At 48.3% G+C, this 27,751-nt stretch overlaps 2 protein-coding genes across 2 annotated transcripts in view; one reads left to right on the forward strand and one right to left on the reverse strand.

Moving 5' to 3' along the window:
• Window positions 1-27,751, forward strand: part of LOC147118294 (proteasome activator complex subunit 1-like) — a 1,298,587-nt gene that overhangs the window by 674,638 nt on the left and 596,198 nt on the right. The window lies entirely within an intron of this gene.
• LOC147118305 (uncharacterized) overlaps window positions 13,995-27,751 on the reverse strand; it is an 88,852-nt gene continuing 75,095 nt past the window's right edge. The window contains 2 exon segments of the mRNA XM_085987012.1: window positions 13,995-16,265; window positions 16,401-17,051. Coding sequence (XP_085843138.1) covers window positions 13,995-16,265; window positions 16,401-17,051 — 2,922 coding nt within the window.

Here is a 27,751-nt window from a genome sequence, read left to right on the forward strand (position 1 = left end):
TGATTGATATTGATTTTGTTAAACCTCAAAGAAAGGGGGATGTAGTGATCAATAGCATGTCATTTTATAGTGGACACTAGGTGGAGTCGTAGAGCGGTATATAGCTGTATGTATAAGACTACACTACCCAGCTATATATTATATTAAGACTACATTACCCATGAGGCACTAGGCTACCCACAAGGCAGCAATCAAGATACCTCTACAGATACTGCAGCTAGTCCACATGTGCTCAATAAAAGTGTCTAGCAAAAGCTAGCTGTGCTCATAATAAGAATGTCTAGTTATTAATGAACTTAACAATTTCCTCTCTAGATTCTTTTGCCAATGATCTGAAATCTGTGTCCTCTCATTACCGACCCTCCTGCCAGTGACAACAGCTTCTCCTTGTTTGCTCGATCAAAAACCCTCATAATTTTGAGCACCTCGATCACAGCTCCACTTAACCATCTCTGCTGCAAGTTGTATTGCCATTGTTTTGTGAATTGTTGCTGTGATCGAGGTGCTGGATGTCTGTGCCTGGGGAATGGGACATTCTATCCTCGTGAGCACCGAGTGTCAGCATCCAGCAATCTCTGGTCAGGGACTGTCTTTTTAAACTGCCTCACCTGAGCTTTTTGACTCCCTGATTACATTATTAAACATTTCAGAGTTTTTGCAGACTGACCAAGGCTAAACAGATAAATGTGAGGTATTACATTTTGGGAGGAAGAATAGGGAGGTCACTTATCACTTGGAGGGTGCGAGTCTAGGTGGGGTAGAGGAACAAAGGGATCTCGGAGTACAAATACACAAATTACTAAAAGTTGTGACACTGGTTAGCAAGGCCATAAAAAAAGCAAACCAAGCACTAGGGTTTATTTCTAGAGGGATAGAATTGAAAAGTAGTGAAGTTATGCTAAACCTGTATCGAACCTTGGTTAGACCACACTTAGAGTACTGTGCACAGTTCTGGTCGCCATATTATAAAAAGGATATAGAGGCACTGGAGAGGGTGCAGAGAAGATTTACAAGGATGTTACCAGAAATGCGAGGGTATACATATCAGGAAAGGATGAACAGGCTGGGTCTCTTTTCTCTTGAAAAAAGAAGGCTGAGGGGTGACCTAATAGAGGTCTTTAAAATTATGAAAGATTTTGATAGAGTGGATACAGAGAGAATGTTTCCACTTGTGGGGAAGAGCATAACTAGAGGGCTCAATATAAGATAGTCACCAAGGAATACAATAGGGAATTCAGAAGAAACTTCTTTACCCAAAGAGTGGTGAGAATGTGGAACTCAGAAACAAGAGTCCTCAATTTAAATAAAGGAAACTACGATGGTCTGAGGAGCGAGTTGGGTAGGATTGATTGGGGAATGTCACTCAAAGGGTTGACGGTGGATAGGCAATGGCAAACATTCAAAGACTGAATGGATGGACTACAGAAGTTGTTCATCCCAGTTTGGCATAAAAATAAAACAAAAAAGGTGACTCAACCGTGGCTAACAAGGGAAATTAGGGATAGCATAAGATCCAAAGAGAGAACATACAAATTGGCCAGAAAAAGCAATAATCCTGAGGATTGGGAGCAGTTCAGGATTCAACAAAGGAGGACAAAGGGATTAATTAAGAAAGGGAAAATAGAATATAAGAGTAAGCTTGCAGGGAACATAAAAACTGACTGTAAAAGCTTTTATAGATATGTGAAGAGAAAAAGATTGGTGAAGTCAAGCATAGGTCCCTTGCAGTCAGAATCGGGGGAATTTATAATGGGGAACAAAGAAATGGCAAACCAACTAAATACATATTTTGGTTCTGTCTTCACAAAGGAGGACACAAATAACCTCCCAGAAATACTGGGGAACATAGGGTCTGATGAAAGGGTGGAACTGAAAGAAATCAGTATTTGTAGGGAAATGGTGTTAGGAAAATTGATGGGACTGAAGGCCGATAAATCCCCAGGGCCTGATAATCTACATCCCAGGGTACTTAAGGAAGTGGCCCTAGAAATAGTAGATGCATTGCTGGTCATCTTCCAGAGCTCGATAGACTCTGGAACAGTACCCATGGATTGGAGGGTAGCTAATGTTACCCCACTATTCAAAAAAGGTGGCAGAGAAAAAGCGGGGAATTATAGACCGGTCAGCCTGACATCGGTAGTGGGGAAAATGCTAGAGTCCATTATAAAAGATGTAATAGCAGGGCACTTGGAAAGCAGTGACAGGATCGGACAAAGTCAACATGGATTTACAAAAGGTAAATCATGCTTGACTAATCTACTGGAATTTTTTGAGCATGTAACTGGTAAAATAGATAAGGGAGAACCAGTGGATGTGGTGTATTTGGACTTTCAGAAAGCTTTCGATAAGGTCCCGCATAAGAGGTTAGCGTGCAAAATTAAGGCACATGGGATTGGGGGCTAGGTATTGACTTGGATAGAGAACTGGTTGGCGGACAGAAAGCAAAGTGTTGGAATAAACGGGTCATTTTCCGAGTGGCAGGCAGTGACTAGTGGGGTACCGCAAGGATTGGTCCTAGGACCCCAGCTATTCACAATATATATTAATGATCTGGACGAGGGAATTGGACGTAATATCTCCAAATTTGCAGACGACACAAAGCTGGGTGGGAGGGTATTCTGTGAGGAGGATGTCATGAAACTCCAGCACGATTTGGACAGGTTAGGTGATTGGGCAGAAACATGGCAAATGCACTATAATGTGGATAAATGTGAGGTTATCCACTTTGGTGGCAAAAACAGGAAGGCACATTATTATTTGAATGGCAATAGATTGGGAGAAGGGGAAGTGCAAAGAGACCTGGGTGTTCTTGTGCACCAGTCGCTGAAGGTAAGCATGCAGGTGCAGCAGGCAGTTAAGAAGGCAAATGGTATGTTGGCCTTCGTAGCAAGAAGGTTCGAGTACAGGAAGAAGCATGTCTTGCTACAGTTGTACAGGGCCTTGGTGAGACCGCACCTTGAGTATTGTGTGCAATTTTGGTCGCCTTATCTGAGGAAGGACATTCTTGCCATGGAAGGCGTGCAGCAAAGATTCATCAGGCTGATACCTGGGATGGCAGGAATGATGTATGAGGAGAGATTGTGTCGATTGGGCTTATACTCACTGGAGTTTAGAAGATTGAGAGGGGATCTCATCGAAACCTATAAAATTCTGTCAGGCCTGGACAGACTAGATGCTGGAAGGATGTTCCCGATGGTCGGGGAGTCCAGAACCAGGGGCCATAGTCTAAGGATAAGGGGTAGGACACTTAGGACTGAAATGAGGAGGAATTTCTTCACCCAGAGGGTGGTGAACCTGTGGAATTCTCTGCCACAGAGGGCGGTGGAGGCCAGTTCATTAAATATATTCAAGAAAGAGTTGGATATATTTCTTAAGGCTAAAGGGATCAAGGGATATGGGGAGAAGGCAGGGACATGATACTGAATTTGAATGATCAGCCATGATCTCATTGAATGGCGGAGCAGTCTCAATGAGCCGAATGGCCTACTCCTGCTCCTACCTTCTATGTTTCAGCGCCCCAAGTGGAAGCCGGCCGCTAAACAAGGGTTTTGGCGCCCCGCTTGGGGCGCTGAAACTGAATATCGGCGCGCAAAGTGCCGCAGCGCCACCCGCTGCAGCACGGCAGGCTGTGGTACTGCAGGCCTTCCTCCCACTGTTAAGAGGGAGGTGCCTGCAACAGCGCGATCCCCGCTCGCGAGTGCCGGCAAATGAGCCCAGCACCAAGGAGAAGTGCCGGGCTCTCGGGAAACAGCCGGCAATGCCGCGGGGGGGGGGGGGTGTTGGAGGCCGGGGACGGAGGTGCGGGCAGGCGGCCGCCGAAAAAGCGGCCGGCCGCACCTCCACCTTAACTCGCCCCACTACCGCCACGGGTAGGCCCCTGTGTACCGGTCACTGTTTGCGGCTGGCGCGGAGGAGGCGGCCGCGACCAAATATGGACAGTGGGGCGATAGTGGGGCGCTGCGCACACCGATGACATCACCGGTAGCGGCACAGCGCTACAGTCTAACGCCGCCATTAGCGCCCCGCTAAATATCACGGTAGGTGTGGCCAGTGGCGCAAAAGCCCTCTTTGGGTGCAAACTGGTGGTGCAGGCCACTGAATTTCTAGGCCTCAATGTTTTCAAGGGGAGGCTGGATAGGCACTTGAGGGAAATAAACTTGCAGGGCTACGGGGATAGAGCGGGGGAATGGGACTGACTGGATTGCTCTACAGAGAGCCGGCACGGACTCGATGGGCCGAATGGCCTCCTTCTGTGCCTCTATGACTCTATGTGGTTGCTGTGGATCACACTGGGGTCCACCAGCTCCCACAGGCTACAGCTGCAACACATCACCTGCCCCGCCATCTCTATTGTATTTTATTTAACTAATTAGGTTTTCAAGTTTTGAAATATCCAATTGTCTGTTAATAGTTTTTAATCTAGGTAATAACCTTATTTAATTTATTACATTTAGCTATATGCTTTAGGTCTTTACTGTAACTTAGCCCACAGTCCTAATTAAACCCTAGTTGTTTATATTTTTTCACATATCAAGCAGCACCTCTTACCCCCACCTCATCGAATTCGCTCACTCACCCAATTCCCGAGTTAAGTACTCTGTAGAAGCAGTACTCCATAGAACTGGACTCCGTGCTACTTACCTCCCAAACATTTCTCCTTCCACACTCAAAAGGCCGATGAATTTCAGGTCCTGATGAATGGAGTGACTCTCTGAGATCTTGATGTGAAGTTTGGTTTGAGTTTCCCCGTCTGTCAATCCTGCCCTTCTCACAGACTGTGAAAGGAGTTTCCAAAAGCCATCACTGAGAGTCCAGGACAGAAATTGACAACATTCTCCCCCAGCAACAATTCTCTTGTCCTCACCCAATCACATTCCCTTAGCAACAAGGGATTGAAACTTCTTTTATAGAAACATAGAAACATAGAAGATAGGAGCAGGAGTAGGCCATTCGGCCCCTCGAGCCTGCTCCGCCATTCAATGAGATCATGGCTGATCATCCAAATTCAGTACCCTGTCCCTGCCTTCTCCCCACATCCCTTGATCCCTTTAGCCTTAAGAAATATATCCAACTCTTTCTTGAATATATTTAATGAACTGGCCTCCACCGCCCTCTGTGGCAGAGAATTCCACAGGTTCACCACTCTCTGGGTGAAGAAATTCCTCCTCATTTCAGTCCTAAATGGCTTACCCCTTATCCTTAGACTATGACCCCTGGTTCTGGACTCCCCGGCCATCAGAAACATCCTTCCTGCATCTAGTCTGTCCAGGCCTGACAGAATTTTATAAGTTTCGATGAGATCCCCTCTCAATCTTCTAGACTCCAGTGAGTATAAGCCCAATCGACACAATCTCTCCTCATACATCATTCCTGCCATCCCAGGTATCAGCCTGGTGAATCTTCGCTGCACTCCTTCCATGGCAAGAACGTCCTTCCTCAGGTAAGGCGACCAAAACTGCACACAATACTCAAGGTGCGGTCTCACCAAGGCCCTGTACAACTGTAGCAAGACATCCTTGTTCCTGTACTCGAACCCTCTTGCTACGAAGGCCAACATATCATTTGCCTTCTTAACCGCCTGCTGCACCTGCATGCTTACCTTCAGCGACTGGTGCACAAGAACACCCAGGTCTCTTTGCACTTCCCCTTCTCCCAATCTATTGCCATTCAAATAATAATCTGCCTTCCTGTTTTTGCCACCAAAGTGGATAACCTCACATTTATCCACATTATAGTGCATTTGCCATGTTTCTGCCCAATCACCCAATCTGTCCAAATCGTACTGGTTTCACGACATCCTCCTCACAGCTTACCCTCCCACCCAGCTTTGTGTCGTCTGCAAATTTGGAGATATTACATCCAATTCCCTCGTCCAGATCATTAATATATATTGTGAACAACTGGGGTCCTAGGACCGATCCTTGCGGTATCCCACTAGTCACTGCCTGCCACTCGGAAAATGACCCGTTTATTCCAACTCTTTGCTTTCTGTCCGCCAACCAGTTCTCTACCCAAGTCATTACAGCAAAATATTACACACAGGTGCCTTCAACCAATCTCGCTCCCCCAGCAACAACTCCCCTGTCCTCACAGGATAATATTTTGGCAACATAAAATGATATGGAACCATCCAGAACTTTGGGCACTTTTTAATGGTTAATTACAAAATGGGCAGTTTTGCAGCTACCACTTACTGTAACTCATCAATACACACAATTTTGATTCATCGACTTTGCATTATAGAATAGTAGAATTGTAGCGGTTCGTGTAGATCGCCACTAAATAAGAGAGTTTGACTTCGACGAACTATTAACAAGTTGTTTATTTACAGGAACAGACTAATTACATCAGGTAAGATGGCAGGTAAGATGGCTGACTGTAGGAGAACTGTGGTATAGGTCTTGTCCCAGCGGAGACTCCATGAGGACTGAGTTCGCAGTCCTGTGGGGAGCGTGATGACGTCATCGCGTTTGTGTTGTGACGCCATCACGTTGTTCACGTTTCCCGCGCTTAGGGTGTCACGTGATGCACGTCAAGTTTGCCCGTGCTTGGGGCAGTCACGTGACTGCGTTGTTGCATCGCTGGCCGTTGAGGCCGAGGTTGCGAGGCCGGGCTGTGCCGGTGTTTGCCGCGGGAGCGGAAGATCACGACGCTCCAGTCGGCTGGCCGTTGAGGCTGAAGACGCTAGGCCGGGCTATGCCGGCGGCCATCCTAGAAGGCCGAGTCGGGCCGGCGGCCGCCGCACGCACGTCACATCACACGTGACGTGACGTCATCACGTTAGGGTGAATCTTAAAGGGGCAACGGCCCCAACAGGTAAGTTAAAAGGGCAACGGCCTCAAAAGGTAAGTTATACATACAGTAAGGTAAGTTAAAGGGAATTATGTGTCTTTATGTAAGGTACAACCGGTGGTACCGCCACATGGCCCCCCCCAGAATTCGCTTTAACGAAAGTCCAAGGATGAGATGGTCTGACGCTGGTGGTCTCGGCGGTCGTGCTGTCTCAGCTTGGCGAGCGAGTTCCGAAGCTGCTGCTCACGAGGGGATCCGTACGCGCGTCATGGCGAATAAAGTGTATCCGTCAGGCGAAGGACCATGGAGACGTACGAAACAGCAGGCCTTGTCAGAGTGATGGGCAGGTTGGGCGGACGCGGGCGATGACTCTGTTGATGTTGGAACAAATCCTTGTTATAACGAACTCTGCAGGAATGCCAAACGAACGTTTCAGAAGGACTTGACAGGCAAGGTGAGTGAACTCGCTGACAGGTGAGCGAAACCTTCAGGAGGCTGGAACACGCAGAACAGTGCATGCCATAGTGCTACGATGTTAACACAACAGAGGGTGAAGAGTTACTGCGTTAACCTGTGATCGGTGAGGCTAGCAACTTTCACATGGCTGATCGCGGCCGCAGGATGCCCGTTGGACCCGTCCTCGATGTGTGCAGCTTCAGTAGACGTTTGCGTTTGTTAAAGGGAAAACTGGAGTAAGGGCGGCAATGGTCCAGGCTGTTGTTGCTTTCAGGAGGGGTTAACTCTGCCTGGAGGGTGGCAACACTTGTAACAGTTGTAGACTTAGGAGAAAACAGCCAGGAGGGCGGCACGCCTTTTGTTCATGCTGAATCGTGTTGTAGGTAATACAACCAGCAGGCTGAAGGGCTGGTGCATCGTCGGCGGAGAAGGAGTCGTCGTTTTTCACGAGGGATGGGTCCTCGTGGTTCGCGAGGGATGAGTCCTCGTACGCGAGGAGTGTGTCCTCGTGTTTTGCGGGGGTGAGTCCTCATGGTATCCCCGCAGGGCGCGCTCCGATTTTGTGGGCCCGAACATGCTGTACCCCGCGCTTGGAGAGATTTATACTTGCTGTCGCTGTGGACGTAGAGGCGGACGATCCGTGTGGCGGTAGGAAAGACGAGTACGGGGACCGTGAGCAAGTGCGTGGTCGGCGCCGCATCGATGTTCTCGTCGAACGGGGCTCCTACTGGTATAAAGCACGAGGGAGACTGTGGCTCCCAGGATTGCGGTAGCGACAGCAAAACGGCTGGTGCTTCCATGGCGTGCTTCTTTTGTGAAAATTGCTCACAAAAAAACGAACGGGGTCCGGTTGAGGTTTGTCCGTGTCAAACGGGATCTGCTCCAGGCTGCGCTTACCTTGTGAATACATTCGCAAAGACCGGGTCGCCTTTGGCGGAGTGAGGCGGTTGCTGTTCCATGGTTGTTCGTCGGTTGTGTGTCGGTCGTCTTGTGGGAAGATGAGGTTCAGGCGTGCATTGCTACCGTGAAAATTGTTCACGGATACGGGTTCACCAATGTAGCATTGGAATTGATGAGCTCCCATACTTACGTCGTTGGGTCACCAATGTAGCGTTGGTGGTCGACGGTTGCCGTTGGGCGTGCTGTACATCTGTGAAGACGAGGGTCAGGCTGCGCGTTGCTACCATGAAAATTGTTCACAGATACGGGGTCACCAATTGTAGTGTAGGAATTGATGAGCTCCCATACTCATGTTGTTGGGTCACCAATGTAGCGGTTCATGTAGATCACCACTAAATAAAAGAGTTTGACTTCGATGAACTATTAACAAGTTGTTTATTTACAGGAACAGACTAATTACATCAGGTAAGATGGCAGGTAAGATGGCTGACTGTAGGAGCACCGCGGTATAGGTCTTGTCCCAGCAGGGACTCCACGAGGACTGAGTTTGCAGTCCTGTGGGGAGCGCGATGACGTCATCGCGTTTGTGTTGTGACATCATCACGTTGTTCGCGTTTCCCGCGCTTAGGGCATCACGTGATGCGCATCGTCACGTTTGCCCATGATTGGGGCAGTCACGTGGCCGCGTTGTTGCGTCGCTGGCCGTTGAGGCCGAGGTCGCGAGGCCGGGCTGTGCCGGTGCTTGCCGCGGGAGCGGAAGATCGTGTCGCTCCCGTCGGCTGGCCGTTGAGGCCGAAGACGCTAGGCCGGGCTGTGCCGGCGGCCATCCTAGAAGGCCGAGTTGGGCCGGCGGCCGCCGCACGCATGTACGTGACGTCATCATGTTAGGGTGAATCTTAAAGGGGCAACGGCTCCAACAGGTAAGTTAAAAGGGCAACGGCCTCAAAAGGTAAGTTATACATACAGTAAGGTAAGTTAAAGGGAATTATGTGTCTTTATGTAAGGTACAACCGGTGGTACCACCACAGAATTACATTAATACATCCAAAGGGCTTCCAGCAAATAGTTTGCAGAAGGCTGCACCACTGAATAAATGTGAAATATTTAGTGTTTCCCACATTCAATAACTGTTAATTTTATTTTGCCTCATTTTAATACATTAATCTGACTGGCTGAAGGGCACTGATGTAATTTGATTGGAGGCCTTCTATCAATTATCTTGCCTACCCTCAATCTGGCAAGAAACTACTTAAAAATGTCGATTATTCCTCAATTCAATTAATGTCAAGCACAATGGTTTTAATGGGAGCAGACACAAACAGTTAATTCCTGCCCCTTGCCCACCACAACAGCACTTAGACATACTATGGGGAATCCTCATGGGACAAAGATGGAAGCTTTGTGAATTTAACACAAAATGAGGGCAGCGAATGTTGCAGAGCCTAAGGGGGAATTACAGTTTGTGTCCCAAGCTGAGCCTGCCTCTTCTTAAGCTGAGTTTGTTTTGTCTTGTTTCTTATTTACAAGTTCACTTCTTACAATACATTCTTTAATTCTTTATGTTGCTGCTTTAAACTATATAATTTTCACCCTAACAGATATGTACTTGAAGTGCCGTAACCTACAAGGCTACGGACCAAGTGCTGGAAAGTGGGATTAGGGTGGATAGCTCGTTGTCGGCTGGCATGGACAAGATGGGCCGAATGGCCTCCTTCTGTGCTGTATGATTCTATGATTCAATGATCATCCCATTCCCAAGCTGACTCTGTGTTAACACCTCAGATGAGCCGTCCCACGTAGGGTGACTCCCTCAACCTGTTATCCCGATTACAGAACCAGTTTGTCTCTCTCAGGAATGCTCAAGGCTCTGTTGTCTGGGCACCAACTCACTCGTGACCTCACATGTTGCAACAAGTCTGCTGCCTGAGCAGTTTGCAGTGTTATTAGGTCTGTAGGTCTCTTAGCAACCACCTCCCTTATCTAGGCAAAGGGCCCATCTCCTGACTTTGGGTGTTATCATTCCAAACTTCATCATTCTCTGTCTTTTAGCTTCAATCTGTCTGTGTCCACCCAGTGACAACACTGAGCTCCTCCCTCCAACCACGGACAGTCGCCCTCTTGCTGAGAAAGAAAGACTTGCATTTATATAGCGCCTTTCACAACATCAGGACATCCCAGAGCGCTTTACAGCCAATGAAGAACCTCTGAAGTGTAGTCACTGTTGTAATGTAGGAAACGTAGCAGCCAATTGGTGCACAGCAAGCTCCCACAAACAGCAATGTGACAATGACCAGATAATCTATTTCAGTGATGTTGATTGAGGGATAAATATTGGCCCCAGGACACCGGGGAGAACTCCCCTGCTCTTCTTCAATGTAGTGCCATGGGATCTTTTACGTCCACCTGAAAGAGCAGACGGGGGCCTGGGTTTAACATCTCATCCGAAAGACGGCACCTCTGACAGCGCAGCACTCTCTCAGTACTGGAGTGTCAGCCTAGATTTTTATGCTCAAGTCTCTGGCCTGGGACTTGAACCCACGACCTTCTGACTCAGAGGTGAGAGTGCTGCCCACTGAGCTAAAGTGCCTGGAGCTAAGCCAGCTGGGATACTTGACATAGGATGACATCGGATATACGGCACAGAAACAGGCCATTCGGCCCAACCAGTCCATGCCGGTGTTTATGCTCCACTCGAGCCTCCTCCCGTCTTTCCTCATCTAAATCTATCAGCATAACCCTCGATTCCCTTCTCCCTCATATGCTTGTCTAGCCTCCCCTTAAATGCATCGATACTATTCGTTTCAACCACTCCCTGCGGCAGCGAGTTCCACATTCTCACCACTCTCTGGGTAAAGAAGTTTCTTCTGAATTCCCTATTGGATTTCTTGGTGACTATCTTATATTGAGGCCTCTAGTTATGCTCTTCCCCACAAGTGGAAACATTCTCTCTGTATCCACTCTATCAAAATGTTTCATAATTTTAAAGACCTCTATTAGGTCACCCCTCAGCCTTCTTGTTTCAAGAGAAAAGAGACCCAGCCTGTTCATCTTTTCCTGATACGTATACCCTCGCATTTCTGGTATCGTCCTTGTAAATCTTCTCTGCACCCTCTCCAGTGCCTCTATATCCTTTTTATAATATGGCGACCAGAACTGTACGCAGTACTCTAAGTGTGGTCTAACCAAGGTTCGATACAGGTTTAGCATAACTTCACTACTTTTCAATTCTATACCTCGAGAAATAAACCCTAGTGCTTGGTTTGCTTTTTTTATGGCCTTGCTAACCTGTGTCGCAACTTTTAGTGATTTGTGTATTTGTACTCCGAGATCCCTTTGCTCCTCTACCCCACCTAGACTCGCACCCTCCAAGTGATAAGTGACCTCCCCATTCTTCCTACCAAAATGTAATACCTCACATTTGTCTGTTCAGCCTTGGTCACTCTGCAAAAACTCTGAAATGTTTAATAATGAAATCAGGGAGTCAAAAAGCTGAGGTGAGGCAGTTTAAAAAGACAGTCCCTGACCAGAGATTGCTGGATGCTGACACTCAGTGCTCACAAGGATAGAATGTCCCATTCCCCAGGCACGGACATCCAGCACCTCGATCACAGCAACAATTCACAAAACAATGGCAATATAACTTGGAGCAGAGACGGTTAAGGGGAGCTCTGATTGAGGTGCTCAAAATTATGAGGGGTTTTGATCGCGCAAACAAGGAGAAGCTGTTGTCACTGGCAGGAGGGTCGGTGACGAGAGGACACAGATTTCAGATCATTGGCAAAAGAATCGGGAGAGGAAATGAGGAGACTTTTTTTACACAGCGAATTGTGATGATCTGGAATGCACTGCCTGAATGGGAGGTGGAAGCAGATTCAATAGTAACTTTCAAAAGGGAATTGGATATATACTAAAAGCAGAAATTTGCAGGGCTGTGGGGAAAGAACAGGGCAGTGGGACTAATTGCATCGCTTTTTCAGAGAGCTGGCACCAGCACGATGGGCCGAAAGGCATCCTACTGTGCTCTATGATTCTATAACATCAGCTTCTCTCTGCTTACGAGTACTGAGAGAACAGGGAATAATCTTTAAATCCAGCCCAGTTATTGGGGGCTTTTAACATTAACAAGCCCCAGTTGCCTGCATTAACATGGTTCAGTCCTGGATGTGATTAAAGGCATCGGAAACAGTGAAATCGACCCACCGCAGTCACAATGTGGACACTCTGGTGTGTCAGCGGGTGGGATACACCAGGGAATCCCTTTCCACACACTGAGGTTGACTCTAATGATCGGGAGTCCCAGGGTTTCGGATACCAGATAATCAAGCTCACAAGAACACAAATTGTCTCTCCAGACTTTATTAAGAGCGCTGTATAACACAGATCGGGTGATGATTCCCTCAATCTGGAGAATAGAAGTACAGTGGATTCGCGCGCGACCTTCTCGAGTCTGGTCCAACTGACAACGGCTTAAGTGGCCTGTTCTTATACACAATCTTGGTTACCGCTCAGGAAATGGGATTGTTTGGACCCGTCTGTTGACCGCCTCCTGAACTCCTGCTAACTCAGGGAATTTAGTCCATCTGTGACCAGACTATAACCACAAGCCCGTCTGGTTATCACACCTATACGGTCCGTGAGGTTATTATCAGATTCACACCCAGACGTGCCTTTACTTGTCTGGCACTTTATCCCATAACACGGGTACAGGGGCTCAGTAATGTTTCATTCATCAGAAAAAGACAAAGTACAACAACATACTGGTCAGCTTAACAGAATCTCATAATATTTATGGGACTATAAATATAAAAGTCACTAATAAATCCAGGAGGGAATTCAGAAGAAATTTTTTTACCCAGAGAATGGTGAGAATGGGGAACTCGCTACCACAGGGAGTGGTTGAGGTGAACAGCACAGATGGGTTTATGGGGAAGCCACACAAGGGAGAAAGGAATGGAAGGATTTGTTGATCGGGTTAATTGAAGTAGGGTGGGTGTGGAGCATAAACACTGGCATGGACCAGTTGGGCCGAATGGCCTGTTTTCTGTGCTGTACATTCTATGGAACACTATCTAAGGATAAGGGGTAAGCCATTTAGGACAGAGATGAGGAGGAATTTCTTCACCCAGAGAGTGGTGAACCTGTGGAATTCTCTACCACAGAAGGCAGTAGTGGCCAATTCATTAAATATATTCAAGAAGGAGTTAGATATATTTCTTAAGGCTAAAGGGATCAAGGGATATGGGGAGAAAGCAGGGACAGGGTACTGAATTTGGATGATCAGCCATGATCGCATTGAATGGCGGAGCAGTCTCGAGGGGCAGAATGGCCTACTCCTGCTCCTATCTTCTAGGTTTCTATGAACAGTGAAACAAAGGGAATCATCAGCACAACAGTCTTAAAGATTAAACAGCAGTACAAGAATTTATAAAACATTCATCCATTCCATGTTCATGTCACCCCAGCTGTCTCCAGAGCCCTGCGCTACAGAACAGTGTGAACTCGCTGGTGTTTCAGCAGATTTGAGGACTGAGTGAATCCCTTCCCACACACGGAGCAGGTGAATGGCCTCTTCCCGGTGTGAACTCGCTGGTGTCCGTTCAGATTCCTGGAGCTTTTAAACCTCATCCCACAGACAGAACTTGTAAATGGTCTCTGATCGGAGTGAACTCGCTGGTGTCCACTCAGATTCCAGGAGCTTTTAAAGCTCATCCCACATACAGAACATTTAAATGGTCTCTCATCAGTGTGAACTCGCTGGTGTTGCTTCAGATCCTCACAGGCTTTGAAGCTCTTCCCACAGGCAGAACAGTTAAATGGTCTCTCATCAGTGGGAACTCACTGGTGTGTCACCAGGTGGGCTGACTGAGTGAATCCCTTCCCACACACGGAGCAGGTGAACGGCTTCTTTCCTGCTCTCTCAGCTCCTGGGACATTTGAAAGCTTTTCCCACAGTCGGAATGTTTCACCGCCTTCTCCCCAGTGTGAACTCGCTGGTGTTTCAGCAGATTCGAGGACCAAGTGAATCTCTTGCCACACACAGAGCAGGTGAACAGCCTCTCCCCAGTGTGAACTCGCTGGTGTCCGTTCAGATTCCTGAAGCTTTTAAAGCTCATCCCACAGACAGAACATTCAAATGGTCTCTGATCGGAGTGAACTCGTTGGTGTTGCTTCAGATCTTCAGAGGTTTTAAAGCTCATCCCACAGACAGAACATTTAAATGGTCTCTCATCAGTGTGATATCGCTGGTGTGTCAGTAGGTGGGATGACCGAGTGAATCTTTTCCCACACACGGAGCAGGTGAACGGTCTCTCCCCAGTGTGAACTTGCTGGTGTCTCAACAGGTTGGATGACCAAGTGAATCCCTTCCCACACACGGAGCAGGTGAATGGCCTCTTTCCTGCTCTCTCCAGCTGGTGTCCCTTCAGCTCCTGGGACATTTGAAAGCTTTTCCCACAGTCGGAATATTTCACCGGCCTCTCCCCAGTGTGAATTCGCTGGTGTTTCAGCAGATTCGAGGACCGAGTGAATCTCTTCCCACACACGGAGCAGGTGAATGGCCTCTCCCCAGTGTGAACTCGCTGGTGTCCGTTCAGATTCCTGGAGCTTTTAAAGCTCATCCCACAGGCAGAACATGTAAACGGTCTCTCATCAGTGTGAACTCGCTGGTGTTGCTTCAGATACTCAGAGGTTTTAAAGCTCTTCCCACAGGCAGAACAGTTAAATGGCCTCTCATCAGTGTGAACTCGCTGGTGTGTCAGTAGGTGGGATGACCAAGTGAATCCCTTCCCACACACGGAGCAGGTGAACGGCCTCTTTCCTGCTCTCTCCAGCTGGTGTCCCTTCAGCTCCTGGGACATTTGAAAGCTTTTCCCACAGTCAGAATGTTTCACCTGCCTCTCCCCAGTGTGAACTCGCTGGTGTTTTAGCAGATTCGAGGACCGAGTGAATCTCTTCCCACACACGGAGCAGGTGAACGGTTTCTCCCCAGTGTGAACTCGCTGGTGTCCGTTCAGATTCCTGGAGCTTTTAAAGCTCATCCCACAGACAGAACATGTAAATGGTCTCTGATCGGAGTGAACTTGCTGGTGTCCACTCAGATTCCAGGAGCTTTTAAAGCTCATCCCACAGACAGAACATTTAAACGGTCTCTCATCAGTGTGAACTCGCTGGTGTTGCTTCAGATCCTCAGAGGTTTTAAAGCTCTTCCCACAGGCAGAACAGTTAAATGGTCTCTCATCAGTGTGAACTTGCTGGTGTGTCACCAGGTGGGCTGACTGAGTGAATCCCTTCCCACATACGGAGCAGGTGAACAGCCTCTTTCCTGCTCTCTCCAGCTGGTGTCCCTTCAGCTCCTGGGACATTTGAAAGCTTTTCCCATAGTCGGAATGTTTCACCGGCCTCTCCCCAGTGTGAACTCGCTGGTGTTTCAGCAGATTAGAGGACCAAGTGAATCTCTTCCCACACACAGAGCAGGTGAACAGTCGCTCCCCAGTGTGAACTCGCTGGTGTCCGTTCAGATTCCTGAAGCTTTTAAAGCTCATCCCACAGATAGAACATTCAAATGGTCTCTGATCGGAGTGAACTCGCTGGTGTTGCTTCAGATCTTCATTGGTTTTAAAGCTCATCCCACAGACAGAACATTTAAATGGTCTCTCATCAGTGTGATATCGCTGGTGTGTCAGTAGGTGGGATGACTGAGTGAATCTCTTCCCACACACTGAGCAGGTGAACGGCCTCTCCCCAGTGTGAGCTTGCTGGTGTCTCAACAGGTTGGATGACCAAGTGAATCCCTTCCCACACACGGAGCAGGTGAATGGCCTCTTTCCTGCTCTCTCCAGCTGGTGTCCCTTCAGCTCCTGGGACATTTGAAAGCTTTTCCCACAGTCGGAATATTGCCCCGGCCTCTCCCCAGTGTGAACTCGCTGGTGTTTCAGCAGATTCGAGGACCGAGTGAATCTCTTCCCACACACGGAGCAGGTGAACGGCCTCTCCCCAGTGTGAACTCGCTGGTGTCCGTTCAGATTCCTGGAGCTTTTAAAGCTCATCCCACAGACAGAACATGTAAATGGTCTCTGATCAGAGTGAACTCGCTGGTGTCCACTCAGATTCCAGGAGCTTTTAAAGCTCATCCCACAGACAGAACATTTAAATGGTCTCTCATCAGTGTGAACTCGCTGGTGTGTCAGTAGGTGGGATGACCAAGTGAATCCCTTCCCACACACGGAGCAGGTGAACGGCCTCTTTCCTGCTCTCTCCAGCTGGTGTCCCTTCAGCTCCTGGGACATTTGAAAGCTTTTCCCACAGTCGGAATGTTTCACCGGCCTCTCCCCAGTGTGAACTCGCTGGTGTTTCAGCAGATTCGAGGACCAAGTGAATCTCTTCCCACACACAGAGCAGGTGAACAGCTTCTCCCCAGTGTGAACTCGCTGGTGTCCGTTCAGATTCCTGAAGCTTTTAAAGCTCATCCCACAGACAGAACATTCAAATGGTCTCTGATCGGAGTGAACTCGCTGGTGTTGCTTCAGATCTTCATTGGTTTTAAAGCTCATCCCACAGACAGAACATTTAAATGGTCTCTCATCAGTGTGATATCGCTGGTGTGTCAGTAGGTGGGATGACTGAGTGAATCTCTTCCCACACACTGAGCAGGTGAACGGCCTCTCCCCAGTGTGAACTTGCTGGTGTCTCAACAGGTTGGATGACCAAGTGAATCCCTTCCCACACACGGAGCAGGTGAATGGCCTCTTTCCTGCTCTCTCCAGCTGGTGTCCCTTCAGCTCCTGGGACATTTGAAAGCTTTTCCTACAGTCGGAATATTGCACCGGCCTCTCCCCAGTGTGAACTCGCTGGTGTTTCAGCAGATTCGAAGACCGAGTGAATCTCTTCCCACACACGGAGCAGGTGAACGGCCTCTCCCCAGTGTGAACTCGCTGGTGTCCATTCAGATTCCTGGAGCTTTTAAAGCTCATCCCACAGACAGAACATGTAAATGGTCTCTGATCAGAGTGAACTCGCTGGTGTCCACTCAGATTCCAGGAGCTTTTAAAGCTCATCCCACAGACAGAACATTGAAATGGTCTCTCATCAGTGTGAACTCGCTGGTGTGTCAGTAGGTGGGATGACCAAGTGAATCCCTTCCCACACACAGAGCAGGTGAACGGCCTCTTTCCTGCTCTCTCCAGCTGGTGTCCCTTCAGCTCCTGGGACATTTGAAAGCTTTTCCCACAGTCAGAATGTTTCACCTGCCTCTCCCCAGTGTGAACTCGCTGGTGTTCCAGCAGATTCGAGGACCGAGTGAATCTCTTCCCACACACGGAGCAGGTGAACGCCTTCTCCCCAGTGTGAACTCGCTGGTGTCCGTTCAGATTCCTGTATTTTTTAAAGCTCATCCCACAGACAGAACATGTAAATGGTCTCTGATCGGAGTGAACTTGCTGGTGTCCACTCAGATTCCAGGAGCTTTTAAAGCTCATCCCACAGACAGAACATTTAAACGGTCTCTCATCAGTGTGATATCGCTGGTGTGTCAGTAGGTGGGATGACCGAGTGAATCTCTTCCCACACACGGAGCAGGTGAACGACCTCTCCCCAGTGTGAACTTGCTGGTGTCTCAACAGGTTGGATGACCACTGAATCCCTTCCCACACACGGAGCAGGTGAATGGCCTCTTTCCTGCTCTCTCCAGCTGGTGTCCCTTCAGCTCCTGGGACATTTGAAAGCTTTTCCCACAGTTGGACTGTTTCACCGGCCTCTCCCCAGTGTGAGCTCGCTGGTGTGCCAGCAGATTCGAGGACTGAGTGAATCTCTTCCCACACACGGAGCAGGTGAACAGAATCTCTGCTGTTCACTCCAGCTGGTGTCTCTTCAGGTCCTGGGACCTTTTAAATCTCTTCCCACAGTCAGAACATTTAATCGGTCTCTCATCACTGTGAGCAAACTGGTGTCTCAGGAGGGTGGCAGAATGAGAGAATCACTTCAAAAACACGGAGCAGGTCACCGGTCTCATATCGGTGTGGACAAGCTGGTGTCTCAGCAGCACGGAGGATGCAATTAATCCCTTCCCACACACGGAGTGGGTTAAAGGTCTCTCCCTAGTGTGAATTTGCTGGTGTATCATCGGACCGGATGACTGAGTGAATCCCTTCCACACACGGGGCCGGTGAATGGGCTCTCCCCAGTGTGTAGCCACTGGTGTCTCTTTGGGTACTTGTAGATTTTGAAGCTCTTCCCACACTCAGAACATTTAAAAGGTCTCTCATCAGTGTGAACTCTCTGGGGTGCCAGCAGATTGGAGGAGCGATTGAATCAGGTCCTGATGAATTGAGCGACTCTGTCTGTTCTTGATGTGATGTTTGGTCTGAGCTTCCTGTCTGTAAATGCTCCACTTCTAAAACCCTGTAAAAGGAGTGTAGATAAAATTGAATACAGAAAAGTGTGAGCTGATACATTTTGCTAGGATGAGGAGAGAAAGCACCTGCTAAATGGTACAATTTTAAAGGGGGTGCTACAAGGGAGCTTGTGCACAATTCTTTAAAGGTGGCAGGACAGGTTAACAAAGCAGTTAATAAAGCTTATGGGATCCTGGGCTTTATAAATAGAGGCAGAGAGTACAAAAGCCAGGAAGTTATGCTAAACCGTTATAAAACACGAGTTCAGCCCCAGGGCAATATTATGTCCAATTCTGGGCAGCACACTTTAGGAAGAATGTGAAGGCTTTGGAGAGGGTGCCGAGATATTTACTAGAATGGTTCCAGGGATGAGGGATGACAGTTACGTGGGTAGACTGGAGAAGCTGGGGTTGTTCTCCTGAGAGCAGAGAAGGCCAAGATGAGATTTGATAGGTGGTAAAAATCATGAAGGGTTTAAATAGTAAATAAAGAGAAACTGTTTCCAATGGCGGAAGGTCCAATCACAAGAGGGCACAGATTGAAGGTGATTGGTCAAAGAACCAGAGGCGACGGGAGGAAAAACTTTTCTTATGCAACGGGTGGTTCGGATTTGGAATGCACTGCCTGATAGGGCAGTCAATACAGATTCAACAGTAACACAAAATGTTAGCATGCAGGTACAGCAAGTAATTAGGGAGGCTCATGGAATGTTGGCCTTTATTGCAAGGGGGATGGAGTATAACAGTAGGGAAGTCTTGCTACAACTGTACAGGGTGCTGGTGAGACCGCACCTGGAGTACTGCGTACAGTTGTGGTCTCCATATTTAAGGAAGGATATACTTGCATTGGAGGCAGTTCAGAGAAAGTTCACTAGGTTGATTCCTGGGATGAAGGGGTTGTCGTATGAGGAAAGGTTGAGCAGGTTGGGCCTATACTCATTGGAGATTAGAAGAATGGGAGGTGGTCTGATTGAAACATATAAGATTCTGAGGGGGATTTATTCAGCGGCCCACACTGCGCCTGCACAGGACACACACCGGCTGTGCTGTGATCGCTGCTCTCTCCTTCCACGTGCAGAAGCTGATGATGTTCAGGTCCCGATGAATAGAGCGACTCTGTCAGATCATGGTCTGAGCTTCCTGTCTGTAAATGTTCCACTTCTAAAACCCTGTAAAAGGAGTGTAGAAAGGGGTAAGAGGAAGAATGTTGTCTCGTTGCCCTTTCCCAGCCCAGGGGCAGTGAAGCTGATTTTCAGGCCCCAGCTGCTGCACAGGTGGGTTGAAAGGATCAACAGTAATGGCGGCTGCAATTCCCACAAGTCCCCGCGCTCCAGAAAGCGCTCCGGCCGCTGCACTGAGTTGTGGCTGACCCCGCGCATGCGCCCCATGGCCCCGCCCTCTCCTGCTCCACAGGCGCCCGGCCCGCACCGCGCATGCTCAGCACACACCCTGGGCCCCTGTCAATCATCCTCCCCCGTGCCTGCGCGCTGGGCCCCTGAGCTCCAGGCTGCCGCGCGGGGCTTTCTTTGTAAAGTCGGTGTTGGTGAAGAGCTGCAATCAGTGAGGGAAAGTGAGTTTTGTGAGGGGGCGGAGTCATAGAGTCATAGAGTTTTACAGCACAGAAAGAGGCCCTTCGGCCCATCGTGTCTGCGCCGCCCATCCATCCCTGTCCAGTCTAATCCCATTTTCCAGCATTTTGTCCATAGCCTTGTATGCAATGGCATTTCAAGTGCTCATCCAAATGCTTCTTGAATGTTGTGAGGGTTCCTGCCTCTACCACCCTTTCAGGCATTGAATTCCACATTCCAACCACCCTCTGGGTGAAAAAGTTCCTCCTCAAATCCCCTCTAAATCTCCTGCCCCTTACCCTGAATCTATGCCCCCTTGTTATTGACCCTCCCACTAAGGGGAAAAGTTCCTCTTTATCTACCCTATCTATGCCCCTCATCATTTTGTACACCTCAATCAGGTCCCCCCTCAGCCTTCTCTGCTCCAAGGAAAACAACCCCAGCCTGTCCAGCCTCTCTTCATAGCTGAGGCGCTCCATCCCAGGTAACATCCTGGTGAATCTTCTCTGCACCCTCTCCAAAGCAATCACATCCTTCCTATAGTGAGGCGACCAGAACTGCACACAGTACTCCAGCTGTGGCCTCACCAGCGTTTTGTACAGCTCCATCATAACCTCCCTGCTCTTATATTCTATGCCTCGGCTAATGAAGGCAAGTATCCCATATGCCTTTTTAACCACCTTATCTACCTGTTCCGCTGCCTTCAGGGATCTATGTACATGTACACCAAGGTCCCTCTGACCCTCTGTACTTCCTAGGGTCCTACCACTCATTGTGTATTCCCTTGCCTTATTTGTCCGTCCAAAATGCATCACCTCGCACTTTTCAGGGTTAAATTCCATTTGCCACTTTTCCGCCCATCTGACCAACCCGTTTATATTGTCCTGTAGCCTGAGGCTTTCCTCCTCGCAATTTACCACCCCACCAATTTTCGTGTCATCTGCGAACTTACTGATCATACCTTTTACATTCTCATCCAAATCATTTATGTAGATCACAAACAACAAGGGACCCAGCACCGATCCCTGAGGTACCCCACTGGACACAGGCTTCCAGTCACAAAAGCAACCTTCGACCATCACCCTCTGCCTCCTGCCACTCAGCCAGTTTAGGATCCAACGTGCCAAGGCACCCTGGATCCCATGGGCTCTTACCTTCTTGACCAGTCTCCTATGCGGGACTTTGTCAAAAGCTTTACTGAAGTCCATGTAAACCACATCCACAGCATTTCCCTCATCCACCCCCGTAGTCACCCCCTCGAAAAATTCAATCAGATTTGTCAGACATGATTTACCCTTGACAAAGCCATGCTGACTATCCCCGATTAATCCTTGCCTCTCCAAGTGGAGATTAATTTTGTCCCTCAGAATTTTTTCCAATAATTTCCCCACCACAGATGTTAGACTCACTGGCCTGTAATTCCCTGGTTTATCCCTGCTACCCTTCTTGAATAATGGTACTACGTTAGCTGTTCTCCAGTCCTCTGGTACATCCCCTGTGGCCAGAGAGGTTCTGAAAATTTGTGTCAGAGCCCCTGCAATCTCCTCCTTTGCCTCCCACAGCAGCCTGGGATACATCTCGTCCGGGCCTGGGGATTTATCCACTTTTTGGCCTGCTAAAACCGCTAGCACCTCCTCCCTCTCGATGCTAATATGTTCAAGTATGTCACAGTCCCCTTGCCCGATTTCTATGTCTGCATCGTCTTTCTCCATAGTGAACACAGATGCAAAAAATTCATTTAAAACCCCGCCTACATCCTCTGGCTCTACACACAGATTGCCACTTTGGTCCCTAATGGGCCCTACCCTTTCCCTGGTTATCCTCTTGCCCTTAATATACTTATAAAACATCTTAGGATTTTCCTTTATTTTGCTCGCCAGTGTTATTTCATGGCCCCTCCTCGCCCTCCTAATTTCTTTTTTAAGTATGCCCCTGCACTTTTTATACTCCTCTAGGGCTTCTTCCGTCTTTAGTCTTTTGTAACTGCCAAAAGCCCCCCTTTTATTTCTAATGCATTTTTGTATATCCCTTGTCATCCAAGGTTCCCTTTGCTTGTTGGTCCCACCCTTGACCTTTACAGGAACATGTTGGCGTTGTACCGCAGCACGTGATCGCGGGGCCTGTGACTGACGGGAGCGCTAACCAATAGGAAGAGCACGGGCGGAGCCGACTGGCGGCAGGTCCTCCAACCAATGGCGGTGCGGCAAGGGGGCGGGGCCTCCTCTCCAGCTCAGGTGCGCTGGGGCCGATTGTGACGCGCTGTCCCCAGGTGAGAGCAGCTCAGTCAGCACAGAGCTGGGGCTGGAATCTGGAAGCGGGGCCGCAGGCAGCGGGCCTGGCAAAGGGGCAATCACTGATTCAATAATAAACAGGGGTAAGGGCACACTAACCTCACATCATATATATCTATAGCTTAAGTAGACAGATTTTAAGCCAAACAATGGGACCGATGGCTGCAATTCCTGTGCCATGCGGGAACTCCGGGACGCTTCACGTGTCCTGGTGAACCGCGTGTTCAGGAAGCGCCTCCCGTGGCTGGAACTTGAGCTCAGGATCTCTGAGCTTGGGGAGCGGCTGGAGTCACTGCCGGGCAGACGGGAGGCTGAGAGTTTCCTGGAGCGCACATTCCAGGAGGTGGTCACCCCGCAGCCACAGAGAGTTCGTGGGAATTGTAACTGGGTGGCCGCCCAGCAGGGTTTGAGGAGGCAAGGCAGTGCAGGAATCCCCCGGGAGTGCGGCGCTCTCAAACCGGTTTTCAGTGCTGAATCCCAGTGAGGGTGACGACACCTCGGGGGGAGAGTGCAGTCTAGAGCGCATCCACTGCACTGTGGGGCAAGGCCAATTTCAGTGGGATGAGAATGGATCTGGCCCAGGTAAATTGGAATCAAAGATTGGCAGGCAAAACTGTAGAGGAACAATGGGCTGCCTTTAAAGAGGAAATAATTCGGTTACAGTCGAGGCACATTCCCACTAAGGGGAAATGTAGGGCAACTAAAGTCAGAGCTCCCTGGATGACGAAAAAGATAGAGAGTAAGATGAAGCAGAAAAAGAGCGCGTATGATAGATGTAAGGTCGAGAATACATCTGAGAATCAGGCTCAATATAGAAAGTTCAGAGGAGAAGTGAAAAAGAAAATACGAGGGGCAAAGAGAGGGTATGAGAATAGAATGGCAGCTAACATAAAAGGTAATCCAAAAGTCTTCTATAGGCATATAAATAGTAAACGGGTAGTAAGAGGAGGGGTGGGGCCGATTAGGGACCAAAAAGGAGACTTATGCATGGAGGCAGAGGGTAAGGCTGAGGTACTAAATCAGTACTTTGCATCTGTCTTCACCAAGGAAGAAGATGCTGCCATAGACATAGTGAAGGAGGAGGTAGAGGAGATACTGGATGGGATAAAATTGATAAAGACAAGGTACTAGAAAGGCTGGCTGTACTTAAAGTAGATAAGTCACCAGGACCGGATGGGAAGCATCCTAGTACGCTGAGGGAAGTGAAGGAAGAAATTGCGGAGGTACTGGCCATAACCTTCCAAATCCTCATTAGAAACTGGGGTGGTGCCAGAGGACTGGAGAATTGCAAATGTCACACCCTTGTTCAAACCCAGCAACTACAGGCCAGTCAGTTTGATCTCGGTAGTGGGGAAGCATTTAGAAACAAAAATCAGGGACAAAATTAACAATCACTTGGACAAGTGTGGATTAATTAAGGAAAGCCAGCATGGATTTGGTAAAGGCAAATCGTGTTTAACCAACTTGATGGAGTTTTTTGATGAGGTAACAGAGAGGGTTGATGAAGGCAATGCGGTTGATGTGGTGTGCATGGATTTCCAAGGCATTTGACAAAGTGCCACATAATAGGCTTACCAGCAAAGTTGAAGCCCATGGAGTAAAAGGGACAGTGGCTGCATGGATAGGGAATTGGCTAAGTGACAGGAAACAGTGAGTAGTGGTGAACGGTTGTTTTTCAGACTGGAGGAAGGTACACAGTGGTGTTCCCCAGGGGTCGGTTCTAGGACCACTGCTTTTCTTGATATATATTAAAGACTTGGATGTGGGTGTACGAGGCAGAATTTCAAAATTTGCAGATGACACAGAACTTGGAAGTATAGTGAACAGTGAGGAAGATAGTGATAGACTTCAAGTGGACATAGACAGGCTGGTGGAATGGGCGGACATGTGACAGATTAAATTTAATGCAGAAAAGTGCAAAGTGATACATTTTGGTAGAAAGAATGAGGAGAGGAAATCTAAACTAAAGGGTACAATCCTAAAGTGGGTGCATGAACAGAGACCTGGGGGTATATGTGCACAAATCATTGAAGGTGGCAGGGCAGGTTGAGAAAGCAGTTAAAGAAGCTGATGGAAACCTGGGCTTCATGAATAGAGGTATAGAGTACAAAAGTGTGAAATTATGATGAAACTGTATAAAACACTAGTTCGGCCTCAACTGGAGTATTGTGTCCAATGCTGGGCACCGCACTTTAGGAAGGATGTGAAGGCCTTAGAGAGGGTGCAGAAAAGATTTACGAGAATGATTCCAGGGATGAGGGACTTCAGTTACGTTGATAGACTGGAGAAGCTGGGGTTGTTCTCCTTGGAGCAGAGAAGATTGAGAGGAGATTTGATAGAGGTGTTCAAAATCAAGAGGGGTCTGGACAGAGTAGATAGAGAGAAACTCTTCCAATTGGCAGAGGGGTCGAGAACCAGAGGACACAGATTTAAGGTGATTGACAAAAGAACCAAAGGCGACATGAGGAAAAACTTTTTTCCGCAGCGAGTGGTTAGGATCTGGAATGCACTGCCTGAAAGGGTGGTGGAGGCAGATTCAATCACCGCTTTCAAAAGGGAATTGGATAAGTACCTGAAAGAGAAATATTGCAGGACTTCAGATTCCTGGGGCAGGAGGGACCAGTTCTGGGGCAGGAGGGACCTGTCCAAGGTGGACGGGATGCACCTCAACAGCTGGGACCAATGTCCTCATGGGATGGTTAACTAGTGCTGTGGGGGAGGGTTTAAATTAATTTGACAGGGGGGTGGGCACCAGGATGAAACATTAGAGAGGAGAAACAAGGTGAAGAGAGGACTGGGAGAGACAAGTAGCACTAGAGGGACAGAATTGCTGGTCATCTTCCAAAATTCGATACACACTGGAACAGTTCCCATGGATTGGAGGGTAGCTAATGTTACCCCACTATTCAAAAAAGGTGGTAGAGAGAAAATGGGGAATTACAGACCGGTAAGCCTGACATCGGTAGTGGGGCAAATGCTAGAGTCCATTATAAAAGATGTAATAGCAGAGCACTTGGAAAACAGTGACAGGATCGGACAAAGTCAACATGGATTTACAAAAGGTAAAACGTGCTTGACTAATCTACTGGAATTTTTTGAGGATGTAACTGGTAGAATAGATAAGGGAGAACCAGTGGATGTGGTGTATTTGGACTTTCAGAAGGTTTTCGATAAGGTCCCGCATAAGAGATTAGCGTGTAAAGTTAAGGCACATGGATTTGGGGGCAAGGTACTGACTTGGATAAAGAACTGGTTGGCAGACAGGAAGCAAAGAGTTGGAATAAATGGCTCTTTTTCTGAGTGGCAGGCAGTGACTAGTGGGGTACCGCAGGGATCGGTCCTAGGACCCCAGCTATTCACAATATATATAAATGATCTAGACGAGGGAACTAGATGTAATATCTCCAAGTTTGCAGATGACACAAAGCTGGGTGGGCGTGTGTGCTGTGAGGAGGATGCCGAGAAACTCCAGTATGATTTGGACAGGTTGGGTGATTGGGCAGAAGCATGGCAGATGCAGTATAATGTGGATAAATGCGAGGTTATCCACTTTGGTGGCAAAAACAGGAAGGCAGATTATTATCTGAACGGCACTAGATTGGGAGAAGGGGAAGCGCAACAAGACCTGGGCGTCCTTGTGCACCAGTCGCTGAAGGTAAGCATGCAGGTGCAGCAGGCGGTTAAGAAGGCAAAATGGTATGTTGGCCTTCATAGCGAGAGGGTTCGAGTACAAGAACAAGGATGTCTTGCTGCAGTTGAACAGGGCCTTGGTGAGACCACACCTTGAGTTTTGCGTGTAGTTTTGGTCGCCTTACCTGAGGAAGGATGTTCTTGCCATGGAGGGAGTGCAGCGAATATTCACCAGACTGATATCTGGGATGGCAGGAATGACGTATGAGGAGAGATTGGGTCAATTGGGCTTATACTCACTGGAGTTTAGAAGAATGAGAGGGGATCTCATTGAAACTTATAAAATTCTAACAGGACTGGACAGCCTGGATGCAGGAAGGATGTTCCCGATGGCCGGGGAGTCCAGAATCAGGGGTCACAGTCTAAGGATAAGGAGTAAGCCATTTAGGACAGAGATGAGGAGGAATTTCTTCACCCAGAGAGTGGTGAACCTGTGGAATTCTCTACCACAGAAGGCAGTGGAGGCCAATTCATTAAATATATTCAAGAAGGAGTTGGATATATTTCTTATGGCTAAAGGGATCAAGGGATATGGGGAGAAGGCAGGGACAGGGTACTGAATTTGGATAATCAGCCATGATCTCATTGAATGGCGGAGCAGGCTCGAGGGGCCGAATGGCCTACTCCTGCTCCTATCTTCTATGTTTCTATGAACCCCAGGACCAGGCCCCTATCGGGACTAGCTATGCAGATCTAGCCGCAAAACTAGCTGCGGAAGAAATGCAACCAGAGGACGCGTTCAAAAACGAAATAAATATGGTCATGATAGTCAGTGGGGTACAGGAAGTGAATATAATGGAGTTACAAGAAAATACTAGTAAAGAGCAAAAGGAGAAATGGAGACAAGCTGGTGCGCAATTACAAGATGGAATTTGGAAATGGGGCCCCCATAACCAGGTGGTGGCACTGGAATGTTGTAGACAACAACTGATGGCGCTATACCATGGTGTAACACATACTGGCAGAAGTAACATGTTGCACCTACTGACACAGTACTGGTGGTGGCCAAAGATAGGTCGGGAAGTAGCAAAATATTGCCACCGCTGTATAATATGCGCAAGAATAATGTAGGACAGAGATGTAGGGTTAGAGTAGCAAACCAACCCAGGCCCCAAGGACCCTGGGAAAACTTACAAATTGACTTTACCGGCCCCTTAGCGCAGGACCGGGGGAAGAAATATTGCCTGGTAATAACTGACCAATTTACCAGGTGGGTGGAAGCCTTTGCCACCCGAGACTGCTCTGCAAAAACAGTTGCACTAATATTGGCTACTGAGGTTATACCCCGTTGGGGAGTGCCTCTGCAAATTGACTCAGACAACGGCACTGATTTCACCGGCAAAATAATGAAAGAAATCTGTAAGCTGCTACTTGTGACACAAAAATATCACATACCATATCACCCCCAGAGCTCGGGGATGGTAGAAATAATAAATAGGACACTGAAAAACGTGCTGACAAAAGCCATCCAAGAAACAGGGAAGGGATGGTCGGAATTATTACCCAGCATACTAAGGAGGCTGCGAGCCACCCCAGGACGAACGACCGGACTGACCCCCCTATGAATTAATGACAGGACGAGCTATGAGACTACCAGAGGATTTGGCTGGAGGGGTGGGAGAACCAGTACCAGGACAAGATAAAGGCGATACTTAGTACAGCTAAAT

Source organism: Somniosus microcephalus, chromosome 4 (assembly GCF_052327205.1).
Source record: "Somniosus microcephalus isolate GS21.2 chromosome 4, FLI_Smic_1.0, whole genome shotgun sequence".
In the NCBI taxonomy this organism is placed as follows: Eukaryota; Metazoa; Chordata; class Chondrichthyes; order Squaliformes; family Somniosidae; genus Somniosus; species Somniosus microcephalus.